At 47.4% G+C, this 18,607-nt stretch overlaps 1 protein-coding gene across 3 annotated transcripts in view; it reads right to left on the reverse strand.

Moving 5' to 3' along the window:
• The window catches only part of LOC106566170 (mitogen-activated protein kinase kinase kinase 12), a 67,119-nt gene that overhangs the window by 7,743 nt on the left and 40,769 nt on the right, over positions 1-18,607 (reverse strand). For 2 of the 3 annotated variants that reach the window (XM_045691945.2, XM_045691944.2), the window contains exons 6-12: positions 15,150-15,308; positions 14,223-14,331; positions 9,973-10,082; positions 9,395-9,511; positions 4,121-4,258; positions 2,392-2,631; positions 1,887-2,077 (exon numbers count right to left, since the gene is read on the reverse strand). In XM_045691945.2, the coding sequence (XP_045547901.1) occupies positions 1,887-2,077; positions 2,392-2,631; positions 4,121-4,258; positions 9,395-9,511; positions 9,973-10,082; positions 14,223-14,331; positions 15,150-15,308 (1,064 nt within the window). The remainder of the gene's footprint in view (positions 1-1,886; positions 2,078-2,391; positions 2,632-4,120; positions 4,259-9,394; positions 9,512-9,972; positions 10,083-14,222; positions 14,332-15,149; positions 15,309-18,607) is intronic. The other variant, XM_045691947.2, reaches the window with a different exon arrangement.

Consider the following 18,607-nt stretch of genomic DNA (forward strand, 5'->3'; position numbering starts at 1 on the left):
GTGATGTATGTCCTGTGACTATCTATAGTGATGTATGTCCTGTGACTATCTATAGTGATGTATGTCCTGTGACTATAGTGATGTATGTCCTGTGACTATCTATAGTGATGTATGTACTGTGACTATCTATAGTGATGTATGTCCTGTGACTATCTATAGTGATGTATGTCCTGTGACTATAGTGATGTATGTCCTGTGACTATCTATAGTGATGTATGTACTGTGACTATCTCTAGTGATGTATGTACTGTGACTATCTATAGTGATGTATGCGGTACATTATGGGCTGGTTTCCCCGACACAGAGACATATCCTAAAATGTTGTCTTTATCTTTGTACAGGAAAACAGCCTTAAATGTATGTCAGGTATCCCTGTATACAGTGCATTCGGAAAGTATTCAGACCCCTTCACTTTTTCCACATTTTGTTACGTTACGTTATTCAGACCCTATACTCAGTACTTTGTTGAAGCACCTTTGGCAGTGATTACAGCCTCAAGTCTTCTTGGGTATGACGCTACAAGCTTGGCACACCTGTATTTGGGGAGTTTCTCCCATTCTTCTCTGCAGATCCTCTCGAGCCCTGTCAAGTTGGATGGGGAGCGTCGCTGCATAGCTATTTTCAAGTCTCTCCAGAGATGTTCAATTGGGTTCAAGTCCGGGCTCTGGCTGGGCCACTCAAGGACATTCAGAGATTTGTCCCAAAGCCACTCCTGCGTTGTCTTGGCTGTGTGTTTAGGGTTGTTGTCCTGTTGGAAGTTGAACCTTTGCCTCAGTCTGAGATCCTGAGCACTCTGGAGCAGGTTTTCATCAAGGATCTCTCTACTTTGCTCTGTTCATCTTTCCCTCGATCCTGACTAGTCTCCCAGTCCCTGCTGCTGAAAAACATCCCCACAGCATGATGCTGCCACCACCATGCTTCACCGTAGGGATGGTGCCAGGTTTCCTCCAGACGTGACGCTTGGCATTCAGGCCAAAGAGTTCAATCTTGGTTTCATCAGACCTGAGAATCTTGTTTCTCATGGTCTGAGTGTCCTTTATGTGCCTTTTGGCAAACTCCAAGCGGGCTGACATGTGCCTTTTACTGAGGAGTGGCCACTCTACCATAAAGGCCTGATTGGTGGAGTGCTGCAGAGATGGTTGTCCTTCTGGAAGGTTCTCCAATGTCCACAGAGGAACTCTAGAGCTCTGTCAGAGTGACCATCGGGTTCTTGGTCCCCTCCCTGACCAAGGCCCTTCTCCCCCGATTGCTCAGTTTGGCCGGGCGGCCAGCTCTAGGAAGAGTCTTGGTGGTTCCAAACTTCTTCCATTTAAGAATGATGGAGGCCACTGTGTTCTTAGGGACCTTCAAGGCTGCATACATTTTTTGGTACCCTTCCCCAGATCTGTGCCTCGACAGAATCCTGTCTCGGAGCTCTACGGACAATTCCTTTGACCTCATGGCTTGGTTTTTGCTCCAACATGCACTGTCAACTGTGGGACCTTTATATAGACAGGTGTGTGCCTTTCCAAATAATGTCCAATCATTTACCAAAGATGTACTCCAATCAAGTTGTAGAAACATCTGAAGGATGATCAATGGAAACAGGATGCACCTGAGCTCAATTTCGAGCCTCATAGCAAAGTGTCTGAATACTTATGGAAATAAGGTATCTATTTTTTATTTTTAATACATTTGCAAAACTTTCTATCTTTGAGACTATGGGGTATTGTGATGTCATTATGGGGTATTGTGTGTAGATTGATGAGGACATATTTTAATTGAATCCTTTTTTAGAATAAGGCTGTAATGTTACAACATTTGGAAAAGGTGAAGGGGTCTGAATACTTTCAGAATGCACTGTATACAAATGTTCCTATCGGACAATATTAATCATATAAATTCACCTCCTCCCAGGCCTGCGGAGGCGCTCTGGCTACCCCCTCTCTCCAGACCAGGTCTCTCCAGTCCCCTGCGGCGGCCCTCAGCCTCCATGGTGGTAGAGATGAGGTCTGGGCTGGACGAAGACATCTTCTTCAGCAGCAGATCATGCTGGAGACCTCTCAGAGCTGCGCTGGGATCCAGATGCTGCTTGCTGCTGGGGGAAGAATACATCTTTATTGTGGGAACCTGAAGGGCGATTTCGTTGCAGCAAAATTACACTCTGGCTCTATCTCAATTTGTTGTTTTGTAATTCCTCGCATTCTTCTCAATTGTATTGGAGGAGATAGTTGAATAGAAGGGCCCTCCTCTTCGACCTTCGACCACTAATGGGTTTTGAGAAGAAGGCAAGCACAGAGGATGTTAGGAATCCAGGAAAGATTCCTTGAGATAGCGACAGGTTGGAGACTGATATATTAAACAAATTCATCCAACTACACATCCAGTATGGAGAGTTGTCAACATAAATACCTGGGTGTGGAGGTGGTCAGAGACATAGTATTAGCCAGACCCAGTGTGGACGATAACGCAGCCTTCAGCCCAGCTAGGTCTCCACTGCTGCCCTTCCCTGCCTTCCTGTAGCGGGGCTTGGCCCGACGTGACCTCCCCGGGGACGTGGATCCCTTCTGGGGGCAGGAGGGGATGGTCACCTGGGTCATGGAGGAGTCCAGCTTGGGAAGGATCACCTCTGACTTCAACAGGTCTGGTCTACTGGAAGAACACAGTGAGTAAAGTCTTTAGTTTCTCTACACTGAGCATGGCTCAATAAAGTCAGTCAAGTTGTCCGCCTTACTAGCTCTGATGTTGCTGATAGCTACTTTAGTGAGGAGAAATGTACTTACTATGACTAAGTTATATGGTTGTCCCACCTACACTACCATTCAAAAGTTTGGGGTCACTTAGAGATGTCCTTGCTTTTGAAAGAAAAGCATATTTGTTGTCCATTAAAATAACATCAAATTGATCAGAAATACAGTGTAGACATTGTTAATGTTGTAAATGACTATTGTAGCAGATTTTATTTATGGAATATCTACATAGGCGTACAGAGGCCCATTATCAGAAACCATCACTCCTGTGTTCCAATGTCACGTTGTGTTAGCTAATCCAAGTTTATCATTTTAAAAGGCTAATTGATCATTAGAAAACCCTTTAGCAATTATGTTAGCACAGCTGAAAACTGTTGTTCTGATTAAAGAAGCAATAAAACTGGCCTTATTTAGACTAGTTGAGTATCTGGAGCATCAGCATTTGTGGGTTTGATTACAGGCTCAAAATGGCCAGAAACAAAAAACGTTCTTCTGAAACTCGTCAGTCTATTCATGTTCTGAGAAATGAAGGCTATTCCATGTGAGAAATTGACAAAAAACTGAAGATCTCGTACAACTCTGTGTACTACTCCCTTCACAGAACAGCGCAAACTGGCTCTAACCAGAATAGAAAGAGGAGTGGGAGGCCCCAGTGCACAACTGAGCAAGAGGACAAGTACATTAGTGTCTAGTTTGAGAAACAAACATCTCACAAGTCCTCAACTGGCATTTGATGTTATTTTAATGGACAAAAAATGTGCTTTTCTTTAAAAAACAAGGACATTTCTAAGTGACCACAAAGTTTTGAACGGTAGTGTACACTCTTACAGAAAAAGGTCCCAAAAGAGTTCTTCGGCTGTCCCCATAGGAGAACCCTTTTTGGTTCCAAGTAGAACCCTTTTTGGTTCCACATAGAACCTTCTATGGAAAGGGTTCTATATGGAACTCAAAAAGCTTCTACCTGGAACCAAAAAGGGTTCTTTGAAAGGGTTCTCCTATGGCGACAGTCGAAGAACCCTTTTAGGTTATATATATATATATATATATATACTATATATATACGCTAAACTCTTTTAAAAAAAGGTGCTATCTTCAGATGAATGCACTAACTGTAAGTTGCTCTGGATAAGATATCTGCTAAATGACTAAAATGTAGAGAAGAGAAATGGATGCAGCCATTTCCTTTTCCCTTTGTATCCAAAGAAACTATCAACAGTAAGGACTCTGTAAAATGCCTATAACAAGTAATACTAGATTATAACTATGCCATGTTCACGTTACCCCAATGTATTTCAGTAATCCAAACTATACTGACATGGATTGAACAACAAATCTTGACAAATTAGTGAGAAGTGTGAACGTTTCGTTGGTGTCTCCCTCCTCAGTCTCACCTCTTGCTGTGCGCGGGAAGTTTCTGAGGTACGTTGCGTTTCTTGATGAGCTTCTCCATGGAGTTGGACGAGCGTTCTTGTCTGGAGCTATGGTGTTTGATGCATCCTGGGTACTTCTTATCCAGTGACTGCTCCCTCCTGGGAAACACACAACATCGTTTTGTTAGTTTGTTCATTTCTAAGCCACAAAAAAAACACATTGTTGGTATTATATATTATAAACTGGGTGGTTCGAACCCTGAATGCTGATTGGCTGACAGCCATGGTATATCAGACCGTATATCACTGGTATGACAAAACATGTATTTTCTACTGTTCTAATTACGTTGGTAACCAGTTTATAATAGCAATAAGTCACCTCTGGGATTTGTGTTATATGGCCAATATACCACGGCTAAGGGCTGTATCCAGGCACTCAGCGTTGCGTCATGCTTAAGAACAGCCCTTAGTCGTGGTATATTGGCCATAAACCACACCCCCTCATGCTCTCACGGTTGTCGTAAGGATCGGACCAAAGTGCAGCGTGGTTGTAGTTCCACATTTTATTAAATCTGTGAAACTTTGCAAAACATAAATAACTGAATTTACAAAACAACAAACCGTGACGCAGAGCGAAACAAACACTACTCAAAAGATATAATCACCCACAAAACCCAGGAAGAAAAACCCCTACTTAAATATGATCTCCAATCAGAGGTAACGGGGACCAGCTGCCTCCAATTGGAGATCAACCCAAAAAACAACAACATAGAAATAGAAAAACCAGAACCTAAACATAGAGAAAAAAAAAAATTAGAAAAACACAAAACACCCCCTGTCACGCCCTGACCTACTCTACCATAGAAAATCACATCTTACTATGGTCAGGACGTGACACGTGCCTTATTGCTTAATTCTACTATGTCTGCTATTCCCTCTACCTCCATGTGGCAGGTGACGATGAGTATTGTATACACAAGTTTCAAGTTTTAATGTTACGTCCTCAAAGTACAGCGAAATGCCTTTCTTGCAAACTCAAAACTCAACAACGCAATAATCTAAATCAATGTAGGACTATAAAATAACATCCGGTAGAAACAAAAACACACCAGATACACAAATAACAAATAAGAACATGAGAAAGTAAGAAGTTATATACAGGGTCAGTTTCAATAGCATATTTACAATGAGCAGGGATACTGGAGGGATGGAGGTAGATATGTATAGGGGTAAGGTGACAGGGATATTGGAGGGATGGAGGTAGATATGTATAGGGGTAAGGTGACAGGGATATTGGAGGGATGGAGGTAGATATGTATAGGGGGAAGGGGACAGGGATACTAGAGTGATGGAGGTAGATATGTATATGGGTAAGGGGACAGGGATATTGGAGGGATGGAGGTAGATATGTATAGGGGTAAGGTGACAGGGATACTGGAGGGATGGAGGTAGATATGTATATGGGTAAGGGGACAGGGATATTGGAGTGATGGAGGTAGATATGTATAGGGGGAAGGAGACAGGGATACTGGAGGGATGGAGGTAGATATGTATAGGGGTAAGGGAACAGGGATACTGGAGGGATGGAGGTAGATATGTATAGGGGGAGGGGACAGGGATACTAGAGTGATGGAGGTAGATATGTATAGGGGTAAGGTGACAGGGATATTGGAGTGATGGAGGTAGATATGTATAGGGGTAAGGTGACAGGGATATTGGAGTGATGGAGGTAGATATGTATAGGGGTAAGGTGACAGGGATATTGGAGTGATGGAGGTAGATATGTATAGGGGGAAGGGGACAGGGATACTGGAGTGATGGAGGTAGATATGTATAGGGGTAAGGGAACAGGGATACTGGAGGGATGGAGGTAGATATGTATATGGGTAAGGGGACAGGGATATTGGAGTGATGGAGGTAGATATGTATAGGGGTAAGGGGACAGGGATATTGGAGTGATGGAGGTAGATATGTATAGGGGGAAGGGGACAGGGATATTGGAGGGATGGAGGTAGATATGTATATGGGTAAGGGGACAGGGATATTGGAGTGATGGAGGTAGATATGTATAGGGGTAAGGGGACAGGGATATTGGAGTGATGGAGGTAGATATGTATAGGGGGAAGGAGACAGGGATACTGGAGGGATGGAGGTAGATATGTATAGGGGTAAGGGAACAGGGATACTGGAGGGATGGAGGTAGATATGTATATGGTTAAGGGGACAGGGATACTGGAGGGATGGAGGTAGATATGTATAGGGGGAAGGAGACAGGGATACTGGAGGGATGGAGGTAGATATGTATAGGGGTAAGGGAACAGGGATACTGGAGGGATGGAGGTAGATATGTATATGGGTAAGGGGACAGGGATACTGGAGGGATGGAGGTAGATATGTATAGGGGGAGGGGACAGGGATACTAGAGTGATGGAGGTAGATATGTATAGGGGTAAGGTGACAGGGATATTGGAGTGATGGAGGTAGATATGTATAGGGGTAAGGTGACAGGGATATTGGAGTGATGGAGGTAGATATGTATAGGGGGAAGGGGACAGGGATACTGGAGGGATGGAGGTAGATATGTATATGGGTAAAGGGACAGGGATATTGGAGTGATGGAGGTAGATATGTATAGGGGGAAGGGGACAGGGATACTGGAGGGATGGAGGTAGATATGTATAGGGGTAAGGGAACAGGGATACTGGAGGGATGGAGGTAGATATGTATATGGGTAAGGGGACAGGGATATTGGAGTGATGGAGGTAGATATGTATAGGGGGAAGGGGACAGGGATATTGGAGGGATGGAGGTAGATATGTATAGGGGTAAGGGAACAGGGATACTGGAGGGATGGAGGTAGATATGTATATGGGTAAGGGGACAGGGATACTGGAGTGATGGAGGTAGATATGTATAGGGGGAAGGGGACAGGGATATTGGAGGGATGGAGGTAGATATGTATATGGGTAAGGGGACAGGGATATTGGAGGGATGGAGGTAGATATGTACAAGGGTAAGGAGACAGGGATACTGGAGGGATGGAGGTAGATATGTATAGGGGGAAGGGGACAGGGATACTGGAGGGATGGAGGTAGATATGTATAGGGGGAAGGAGACAGGGATACTGGAGGGATGGAGGTAGATATGTATAGGGGGAGGGGACAGGGATACTAGAGTGATGGAGGTAGATATGTATAGGGGGAAGGAGACAGGGATACTGGAGGGATGGAGGTAGATATGTATAGGGGTAAGGGAACAGGGATACTGGAGGGATGGAGGTAGATATGTATAGGGGGAAGGGGACAGGGATACTGGAGTGATGGAGGTAGATATGTATAGGGGTAAGGAGACAGGGATACTGGAGTGATGGAGGTAGATATGTACAGGGGTAAGGGAACAGGGATACTGGAGGGATGGAGGTAGATATGTACAGGGGAAGGGAACAGGGATACTGGAGTGATGGAGGTAGATATGTATATGGTTAAGGGGACAGGGATACTGGAGGGATGGAGGTAGATATGTATAGGGGGAAGGGGACAGGGATACTGGAGTGATGGAGGTAGATATGTACAGGGGTAAGGGAACAGGGATACTGGAGGGATGGAGGTAGATATGTATAGGGGTAAGGTGACTATGTACAGGGTCAGTTCCAGTGCCATATTTACAATGAGCAGGGATACTGGAGTGATGGAGGTAGATATGTATAGGGGGAAGGTGACTAGGGGTAAGGTGACAGGGATACTGGAGTGATGGAGGTAGATATGTAGAGGGGGAAGGTGACTAGGGGTAAGGTGACTAGGGGTAAGGTGACTAGGGGTAAGGTGACTAGGCATCAGGATGTATGAAAAACAGCAGCATAAATTATAATTGTATGTGTGTCAGTGTGCGTGAGTGTGCAGAGTCCTGTGAGTGTGCAGAGTCCTGTGAGTGTGCAGAGTCCTGTGAGTGTGCAGAGTCCTGTGAGTGTGCAGAGTCCTGTGACTCTCATAGAGACATTGCAAAAATATAATACAAGGGTCAATTTAGATAGTCCGTGTAGCCATTTTGTTAGCTATTTAGTTAGCCAGTTTGTTAGCTATTTTGTTAGCTATTTTGTTAGCTATTTAGTTAGCTATTTTGTTAACCATTTTGTTAGCTATTTTGTTAGCTATTTTGTTAGGTATTTAGTAAGCTATTTTGTTAGCTATTTAGTTAGCTATTTAGCTATTTAGTTAGCTATTTAGTTAGCCATTTTGTTAGCTATTTTGTTAGCTATTTCGTTAGCCATTTTGTTCGCTATTTAGTTAGATATTTAGTTAGCTATTTTGTTAGATATTTAATTAGCTATTTTGTTAGCTATTTTGTTAGCTATTTAGCAGTCTTATGGCTTGGGGATAGAAGCTGTTCAGGAGCCTGTTGGTGTCAGACTTGATGCACCGGTACCGTTTGCCATGTCGAAGCAGAAAGAACCTTCTAAGGCTTGGTTATCTGGAGTCTTTAACAATTTTACAGGCCTGCCTTTCACACCGCCTGATATAGAGATCCTGGATGGGCGGCCCCAGTGATGTACTCAGCTGTCTGCATCACCCTCTGTTGCGCCATGCAATCGAGGGCGGTGCTGTTGCCATACCAAACAGTGATGCAGCTAGTCAAGATACTCTCAATGGTGCAGCTGTATACCTTTTTGAGGATTTTAGGGCCAATGCCAAAGCTTTTCAACTTCCTGAGGGGGAAGAGGTGCTGTAGCGCCTTCTCCACGACTGTACGAGTGTGAGTGGACCATTAAAAGTATTTTGTGATTTGGACATTGCTGTGCATTGATTACAGCTCAGCGTTAAACACCATTGTCCCCTCCAAGCTCGTCGCCAAGCTTAAGACCCTGAACACTTCCCTCTGCAACTGGATCCAGGACTTCCTGACAGGTGACCCTCAACACAGCCATGCTGACCCTCAGCACAGGGGCCCCCCAGGGGTGTGTGCTTAGTCCCCTCCTGTACTTCCTGTTTACCCATGACTGTGTGGCCACACAGGACTCCGACACCATCATTAAGTTTGCTGATGACATGACGGTGGTAGGCCTGATCGCTGGTGACGATGAGAGAGCCTATATGGAGGAGGTCAGAGACCTGGCAGTGTGTTGCCAGGACAACAACCTCTCCCTCAACGTCAGTAAGACCAAGGAGCTGATCGTGGACTACAGGAAACAAGGAGGTGCGAGCACGCTCCCATCCATATCGACAGGGCTACAGTAGAGTTGGTCACGAGCTTTAAGATGGATGTAAGTGTAAGGTGTGCAACAATAACTAGGATTATTACTTGAGTAGCTCCTTCTCCTTGAGTTCCAGCTGTAGCATAACAGCGTTGAGCTCCATGTAGAGGTTGTTGGCTCTCTCCAGCTTCCTCTCATAGTGCTCGCGTATATCCAGGGCATGTCTGGTAGAGAGGGAGAGAGAAAGCCACGGGACAAACAGGGTTAATACAAACACATTACAGTACAGCTAGCTATTGTCTGTACGGTATTTATGTATCTATTGTAGGATTCTTTCTGTATGTTCATTCGCTCCCTCACTAACTCACTCATTCACTTAAATATGAATTAATCCATCCGTCCGTCCATCCATCCATCCATCCATCCATCCATCCATCCATCCATCCATCCATCCATCCATCTATCCATCCATCCATCCATCCATCATCCATCCATCCATCCATCCATCCATCCATCCATCCATCCATCCATCCATCCATCCATCCATCCATCCATCCATCCATCCATCCATCCATCCATCCATCCATCCATCATCCATCCATCCATCCATCCATCCATCCATCCATCCATCCATCCATCCATCCATCCATCCATCATCCATCCATCCATGACCCTCTTCCTGTACCTGAGCTCCTCTTTGCGTCGTATAATCATCTCCTCGTCCAGTCTGTGTATACACGTCCCCTCTGACTTGATCTTCTCAAAGTGTTGCTTCACCTCCTCACGCCACTCTGCCTGCAACACAGATACAGCAACAGACGCCGTGTCAGTTAAAACACAGCAACACAGATTACAGTGTCAGTTAAAACACAGCAGCACAGATTATAGTGTCAGCTGCAACATAGATTACAGTGTCAGTTAAAACACAGCAACACAGATTACAGTGTCAATTAAAACACAGCAGCACAGATTATAGTGTCAGCTGCAACATAGATTACAGTGTCAGTTAAAACACAGCAACACAGATTACAGTGTCAGTTAAAACACAGCAACACAGATTATAGTGTCAGTTAAAACACAGCAACACAGATTACTGTGTCAGTTAAAACACAGCAACACAGATTATAGTGTCAGTTAAAACACAGCAACACAGATTACAGTGTCAGTTAAAACACAGCAACACAGATTACAGTGTCAGTTAAAACACAGCAACACAGATTACAGTGTCAGTTAAAACACAGCAACACAGATTACAGTGTCAGTTAAAACACAGCAACACAGATTACAGTGTCAGTTAAAACACAGAAACACAGATTATAGCAACACAGATTATAGTGTCAATTAAAACACAGAAACACAGATTACAGTGTCAGTTAAAACACAGCAACACAGATTACAGTGTCAGTTAAAACACAGCAACACATATTATCGTGTCAGTCATAACAGTTAGACAGCAGCATAGACATACCATGTGTGTCAGTCAAAATGAATCCATGTCACAGAGCATCTCAGAACACTTTCTGAAAGAAAATACACCGTGGACATTTTCCTGCCTGTGTACCATTCTGACTTTGACAAGTGCCTCTTTAGCTGCTGTCTGTCTAGTCTTGTCCAAGGACATAAGGGTTTTTAAGAGAGTGTTTGTGTGTGATTGTGTGCACGTCCATTCGTCCGTCATGGTCCATCTGTGTGTGTGTGGCTCTTGTTATTAAGCTAATGGAGTTTGAGAGCACTCTGCTCTGCCTGCAGCCACCCCTCTCATCCCTCATTCCTTTATGTCCTCCTTGCCCTGCCTCCCCCTCTCTGCCTCTCCTTCCCTCCTCCCCTGCCTCTCCTTCCCTCCTCCCCTGCCTCTCCTTCCCTCCTCCCTGCCTCTCCTTCCCTCCTCCCCTGCCTCTCCTTCCCTCCTCCCCTGCCTCTCCTCCCCTACTCCCTGCCTCTCCTTCCCTCCCCCCATCCTTCTCTCACCTCTTCTCCTCTCCTCCCATTCCCTTCTCCCTGCCTCTCCTCCACATTAAAGCAATCAATAGAATAGACTGTAGCAGCTAATACTTCTTGCTGCCGTCACAAGAAAAATCCATTATGAGAGGAGAGGAGGAGAGGGGGAGGGTGGAGAAAGAAAGAGAGGAGAAAGGGAGGGGGCAGGAGGGGTGAGTGAGAGGGCAGGAGGAGAAGAGAAAGGGAAAGAGAGGAGAATAAGGAGAGAGGCGAAAAGCGAGGGGGAGGAAGAGGAGAGGGGAGAGAATAAAGAGGAAGTGAGAGAGAAGAGAGAGAGGAGTAGGGTAGGAGGAGAGGGAGAGAGAAGAGAGATAGAGGAGTAGGGAGGGAGGAGAGGGAGAGAGAAGAGAGATAGGAGGAGAAGGGAGGGAGAGAGAAGAGCGAGAGGAGAAAGGAGGGAGAGAGAAGAGAGAGAGTAGAAGGGAGGGAGAGAGAGAAGAGAGAGAGTAGTAGGGAGGGAGGAGAGGCAGAGAGAAGAGAGAGAGGAGAAGGGAGGGAGAGAGAGAAGAGAGAGATGAGTAGGGAGGGAGGAGAGGCAGAGAGAAGAGAGAGAGGAAAAGGGAGGGAGAGAGAGAAGAGAGAGAGTAGTAGGGAGGGAGGAGAGGCAGAGAGAAGAGAGAGAGGAGAAGGGAGGGAGAGAGAGAAGAGAGAGATGAGTAGGGAGGGAGGAGAGGCAGAGAGAAGAGAGAGAGGAAAAGGGAGGGAGAGAGAAGAGAGAGAGTAGTAGGGAGGGAGGAGAGGCAGAGAGAAGAGAGAGAGGAGAAGGGAGGGAGAGAGAAGAGAGAGATGAGTAGGGAGGGAGGAGAGGCAGAGAGAAGAGAGAGAGGAAAAGGGAGGGAGAGAGAAGAGAGAGAGGAGTAGGGAGGGAGGAGAGGCAGAGAGAAGAGAGAGAGGAAAAGGGAGGGAGAGAGAAGAGAGAGAGGAGTAGGGAAGGAGGAGAGAGAAGAGAGAGAGGAGTTGGGAAGGAAGAGAGAGAGGAGTAGGGAAGGAGGAGAGAGAAGAGAGAGAGATGAGAGTTATGACGCTGGTATTTACGTCACTAGATGCCATCAGGTTCAGAAGTAGCGGGACGCAGCCAGAAGGAAATGAATCAGAAAAACTGATGTATGTGTGTTTATTGGGGTCGTGCTTATGTGACTGCCTGTGTAATTGCATGCATGGGCACTTGTCCATCAGCTTGTAATTTTACAAGGCAACATATTTCTTTCCTAGACAGACAGCAGAGAAATTGGTATTGAGTGAGAGAGAGAGAGAGAGCTGCTAGTGGCTTAGTAGGAACAGTACACTTCTGTATTCATAGAGACTCACTACTATACTAGAGTGGCCTCTGTCATAAACCAGGCATAGTCATAAACCAGGCATAGTCATAAACCAGGCATAGTCATAAACCAGGCATAGTCATTGCGCGTCTTGCGAGACGCATGCTTCTCTCTGCGACTTGATTGGTGGCTCGCGGTAATAATCTGAAAGAACGTGTTTTGTTTTCCTCAGTCAGCTGAATGTGCCACTTACTTCATAGAACCGTGGTCACGTTAATAACCTTTAGCGTCTAGGACAAACAGAGAGATAAAAACGGATTCTGGCGCTTCTGGAATTAGTTTTCTTTCTAGGAATTACCAACTATGACCCCCATCCCTGAACGCTTAGACTCTGGAGCATGTCCCTGTCTTCTGTTTCCACGCACAACACAAGCTGTGCAGGACTCGTTAGGAATGGAGAGTGAGGAATCTGCACAGGATAACTGAGGGAAATTAATTGATTGTCCACAAACGATCACACATAAGATTGTTTGATGATCATCCCTGATGTTTTTCTCAACTGTTCAATACCTTTCTGATGCACATTTCAATCATTCCACAGCATACTTCCATCACTCCACAGCATACTTCCATCACTCCACAGCATACTTCCATCATTCCACAGCATACTTCCATCATTCCACAGCATTCTTCCATCATTCCACAGCATACTTCCATCATTCCACAGCATACTTCCATCACTCCACAGCATACTTCCATCATTCCACAGCATACTTCCATCATTCCACAGCATTCTTCCATCACTCCACAGCATACTTCCATCATTCCACAGCATTCTTCCATCACTCCACAGCATTCTTCCATCACTCCACAGCATTCTTCCATCATTCCACAGCATTCTTCCATCACTCCACAGCATCCTTCCATCAGACTGAAGTTTGACATGACCTGATTTGACAAATCTTATGCTTTACCTTTTATTGAGATAATAGCAAAAAGGTCAGATTCTAAAGATTCATCAAATTATTTTCCACATTTGTTTCTGATACCCCCAAGTGTCCTAAAACAGAGAATCAAATAGCTTGATGGTCCCTGTTAATAAACTCAGCAAAAAAAGAAACATCCCTTTTTCAGGACCTTGTCTTTCAAAGATAATTCGTAAAAATCCAAATAACTTCACAGATCTTCATTGTAAAGGGTTTTCCCATGCTTGTTCAATGAACCATAAACAATGAATGAACATGCACCTGTGGAACGGTCATTAAGACACTAACAGCTTACAGACGGTAGACAATTAAGGTCACAGTTATGAAAACTTAGGACACTATAGAGGCCTTTCTACTGACTCTGAAAAACACCAAAAGAAAGATGCCCAGGGTCCCTGCTCATCTGCGTTAACGTGCCTTAGGCATGCTGTGAGGAGGCATGAGGACTGCAAATGTGGCCAGGGCAATAAATTGCAATGTCCGTACTGTGAGACGCCTAAGACAGCACTACAGGGAGACAGGACGGACAGCTGATTGTCCTCGTAGTGGTACGAGGAAATATTAGTGACTACCACTGTCATAAACCTTTATAACTCTAAAATGAACGTTTCATTTCAAGATGGCTGTCCTGTAGTCATGTTGCCAGCGTGTCAATGTCCATTCTAGTATTCTGTTTAATTATGTGACAGTACCTGAGATTTGAAGTACGTCTCCTGTGGGGTAGACAGCAGGTCAGCTGAGGCGATGTCCAGGTGCAGTAGGATCTGTCTGAATGAAGGTCTGTTCCTGGGCTTACTGCTCCTGGAGGCAGATACACACATATCTTTAAATAAAACTACAATGTACAACACCTACATCTTCTGATTACTTAAATCCTCTTCTGTTCGTTGAACATGTTCATGCCCTGTCCTCCCACCCCTTCTTTTGTGCCCTGTCTTCCCACCCCTTCTTTTGTGCCCTGTCCTCCCACCCCTTCTTTTGTGCCCTGTCCTCCCACCCCTTCTTTTGTGCCCTGTCCTCCCACCCCTTCTTTTGTGCCCTGTCCTCCCACCCCTTCTTTTGTGCCCTGTCCTCCCACCCCTTCTTTTGTGCCCTGTCCTCCCACCCCTTCTTTTGTGCCCTGTCCTCCCACCCCTTCTTTTGTGCCCTGTCCTCCCACCCCTTCTTTTGTGCCCTGTCCTCCCACCCCTTCTTTTGTGCCCTGTCCTCCCACCCCTTCTTTTGTGCCCTGTCCTCCCACCCCTTCTTTTGTGCCCTGTCCTCCCACCCCTTCTTTTGTGCCCTGTCCTCCCACCCCTTCTTTTGTGCCCTGTCCTCCCACCCCTTCTTTTGTGCCCTGTCCTCCCACCCCTTCTTTTGTGCCCTGTCCTCCCACCCCTTCTTTTGTGTCCTGTCCTGTCCTCCCACCCCTTCTTTTGTGCCCTGTCCTCCCACCCCTTCTTTTGTGCCCTGTCCTCCCACCCCTTCTTTTGTGCCCTGTCCTCCCACCCCTTCTTTTGTGCCCTGTCCTGTCCTCCCACCCCTTCTTTTGTGCCCTGTCCTCCCACCCCTTCTTTTATGCCCTGTCCTCCCCCCCTCCCTCCCTCCCTCCCCCCCCTCCCTCCCTCCCTTTGTCTCACCAGCACTGTCTCAGCAGTATTTTGAAGCCGTCTGGGCAGCTCTCTGGGACAGGTAGGTTCAGGCTGTTGTTTCCTACCCCCCAGATGATGGCTGAAGAGTCCACGTCTTTATACGGTACCTCTCCGGTCAACATCTCCCATAGCACCACACCAAACGACCTGCAGAGAGAGGGAGAGAGATCCCATGAGTCCATACTACTCTTTAAAATGAACACTTCTGTACAGTAAAGACGGGTTTTCAGGAGCCATTGTGAAAAACAACATCAACATCGTTTGTGTTATAGCCTCTTCTATGTACCCTTAATACCCTCGTGCTTACAATGTTGTTTCCCATATTATACAAAAACAAGGCTGTGTAGGCTACATGTTTGTGCGCTGTAAAAGGTGCCAGTCAGTGTGTGTTTATGTGTGTACTGGGCTCCCCTGGCTTTTAGCCCTAGTGCGCCTGGTGCCAGGGTGTGGCTCTTCCCCTGCCGTTGGGTAGAGGATGGGGGATAAGGGAGGTCCTGTCCCAGGGGAGTAACTATGGAAAGGTTGTTGTTGATGACACCTTGGATCTGGATCACCACGGCAACTCTGGTGCGCACCAATAGTATCGTGTGGGCGGGAGAAAGCACCAATAGCATCATGTGGGAGGGAGAAAGCACCAATAGCATCGTGTGGGAGGGAGAAAGCACCAATAGCATCGTGTGGGAGGGAGAAAGCACCAATAGCTTTGTGCGGGAGGGAGAAAAAATCCAATAGCATCATGTGGGAGGGAGAAAGCACCAATAGCATCGTGTGGGAGGGAGAAAGCACCAATAGCATCGTGTGGGAGGGAGAAAGCACCAATAGCTTTGTGCGGGAGGGAGAGAGTAATGTTGTGTTTTTGTGATTATTTTTAGCTTCTGTCTCTGGCCACTTGTTTATTATCGATGAGAATCTACAGAATGGGTAGTTTACCTCTACTGACATATAATGTATTGCGTGTTAGAGTCAGTGGGGGCTGCTGAGGGGAGGACGGCTCGTAATAATGTCTGGAACAGAGCGAATGTGTCACGCCCTGACCGTAGAGATCCTTATTATTCTCTATGTTTGGTTAGGTCAGGGTGTAACTCGGGTGGGGAAGTCTGTGTTTCCCGTTTCTTTGTTTTTGGGCCGAGTGTGGTTCCCAATCAGAGGCAGCTGTCTATCGTTGTCTCTGATTGGGAATCATGCTTAGGCAGCCTGTTTTCCACCTGTGTTTGTGGGAGGTTATTTTCTGTTTAGCATCTGTACCTGACAGAACTGTGTGCTTTCGTTTTTTCGCCGTTTGTTATTTTGTTTGAGTGTGTTTGGGAAATAAAGGATCGTGAACACTTACCACGCTGCGCCTTGGTCCACTCCTCCTTCTAACGACGAGCGTTACAGAACATCCCACCAAAAACGGACCAAGCAGCGTGGCCAGGATAGTTGGACATGGGAGGAGATCATGAGGGGATCAGGACCCTGGACGCGGATTGGGGAATATCGCCGTTCAAGGGAGCAGAAGGAGGCAGCAATAGATGAACGGCGGTGATACGAGGAATTAGCACGGCAACGATGGGGGGGGGGGGCACACGGGGTGATTGGCGGAGTCAGGGTGTAGACCTGAGCCAACTCCCCGTGCTTACCGTGGGGAGCGTGTGTCCAGTCAGGCACCGTGTTATGCGGTGATGCGCACTGTGTCTCCAGTACGCCTCCTCGGTCCAGGATATCCTGACCCGGCTCTACGCACTGTGTCTCCAGTGCGCATCACCGCATAACACGGTGCCTGACTGGTGTTAGTGATGACCCATGGCACTGTATCTCCAGTGCGCATTCACAGCCCATTGCGTCCTGTGCCAGCGCCCCGCACTTTCCGGGCTAAAGTGACCATCCAGCCAGGACGGGTTGCACCGGTTCAGCGCTCCTGGTCTCCAGTACGCCTCCTCGGTCCAGGATATCCTGCGCCGGCTCTACGCACTGTGTCGCCAGTGCGCCTTCACAGCCCAGTGCGTCCTGTGCCAGTGCCCCGCACTTTCCGGGCTAAAGTGACCATCCAGCCAGGACGGGTTGCACCGGCTCAGCGCTCCTGGTCTCCAGTACGCCTCCTCGGTCAAGGATATCCTGCGCCGGCTCTACGCACTGTGTCGCCAGTGCGCCTTCACAGCCCAGTGCGTCCTGTGCCAGCGCCCCGCACTTGCCGGGCTAAAGTGAGCTTCCAGCCAGGACGGGTTGTGTCAGCCCTACGCTCCAGACCTCCAGTGCGTCTCTCCAGCCTGGTAAGCCCTGTGCCTGCTCCACGCACCAGGTTTCCAGTGCATCTCCCCAGTCCGGTGAGACCTGTTCCGGCTCCATGTACCAGGCCTCCAGTGTGTCTCCCCAGCCTGCTAAGCCCTGTGGCAGTTCCATGCACCAGGCTGCCAGTACGTCTCCTCAGTCCGGTGAGACCTGTTCCGGCTCCACGTACGAAGCCTCTAGTGATAATCCATAGTCCGAAGCCTCCAGTGATGATCCATGGCACGAAGCCTCCAGTGATGATCCATGGCACGGATCATGTAGTGATGATCCATGGCACGAAGCCTCCAGTGATGATCCATGGCACGGATCCTGTAGTGATGATCCATGGCCCGAAGCCTCCAGTGATAATCCATGGCACGAAGCCTCCATTGATGATCCATTGCCCGGATCTTGTAGTGATGATCCATGGCACAAAGCCTCCAGTGATAATCCATGGCCCGGAACCTCCATGGCACGAAGCCTCCAGTGATGATCCATGGCCCGGAGCCTGTAGCGAGGATCCATGGCACGGAGCCTGCAGCGACGGTCCCCGGTCCGGAGCCTCCAGCGGTGGTCTGCAGTCCAGAGCCTCCAGCGGCGGTCCGCAGTCCAGAGCCTCCAGCGGCGGTCCGCAGTCCAGAGCCTCCAGCGGCGGTCCGCAGTCCAGAGCCTCCAGCGGCAGTCCGCAGTCCAGAGCCTCCAGCGGGGGTTCCCAGTCCAGAGCCTCCGGCGACGATCTACGGTCCGGTTCCTCCGGCAACGATCCACGGTCTGGTTCCACGAAAGTGGGGGGAGCCCCAAGCGGAGGGGGATCTGCGTCCCGCACCGGAGCCTTCACCAAGAGGAGATGCCTACCCGGACCCTCCCCTATAGGTTCAGGTTTGCGGCCGGAGTCCGCACCTTTGGGGGGGGGGGGGGGTACTGTCACGCCCTGACTATAAAGATCCTTATTATTCTCTATGTTTGGTTAGGTCAGGGTGTGACTCGGGTGGGGAAGTCTATGTTTTCTGTTTCTTTGTTTTTGGGCCGAGTGTGGTTCCCAATCAGAGGCAGCTGTCTATCGTTGTCTCTGATTGGGAATCATGCTTAGGCAGCCTGTTTTCCACCTGTGTTTGTGGGAGGTTATTTTCTGTTTAGCATCTGTACCTGACAGAACTGTGTGCTTTCGTTTTTTCGCCGTTTGTTATTTTGTTTGAGTG

This window comes from Salmo salar, chromosome 12 (genome assembly GCF_965601325.2).
Source record: "Salmo salar chromosome 12, fSalSal1, whole genome shotgun sequence".
NCBI lineage: Eukaryota > Metazoa > Chordata > Actinopteri > Salmoniformes > Salmonidae > Salmo > Salmo salar.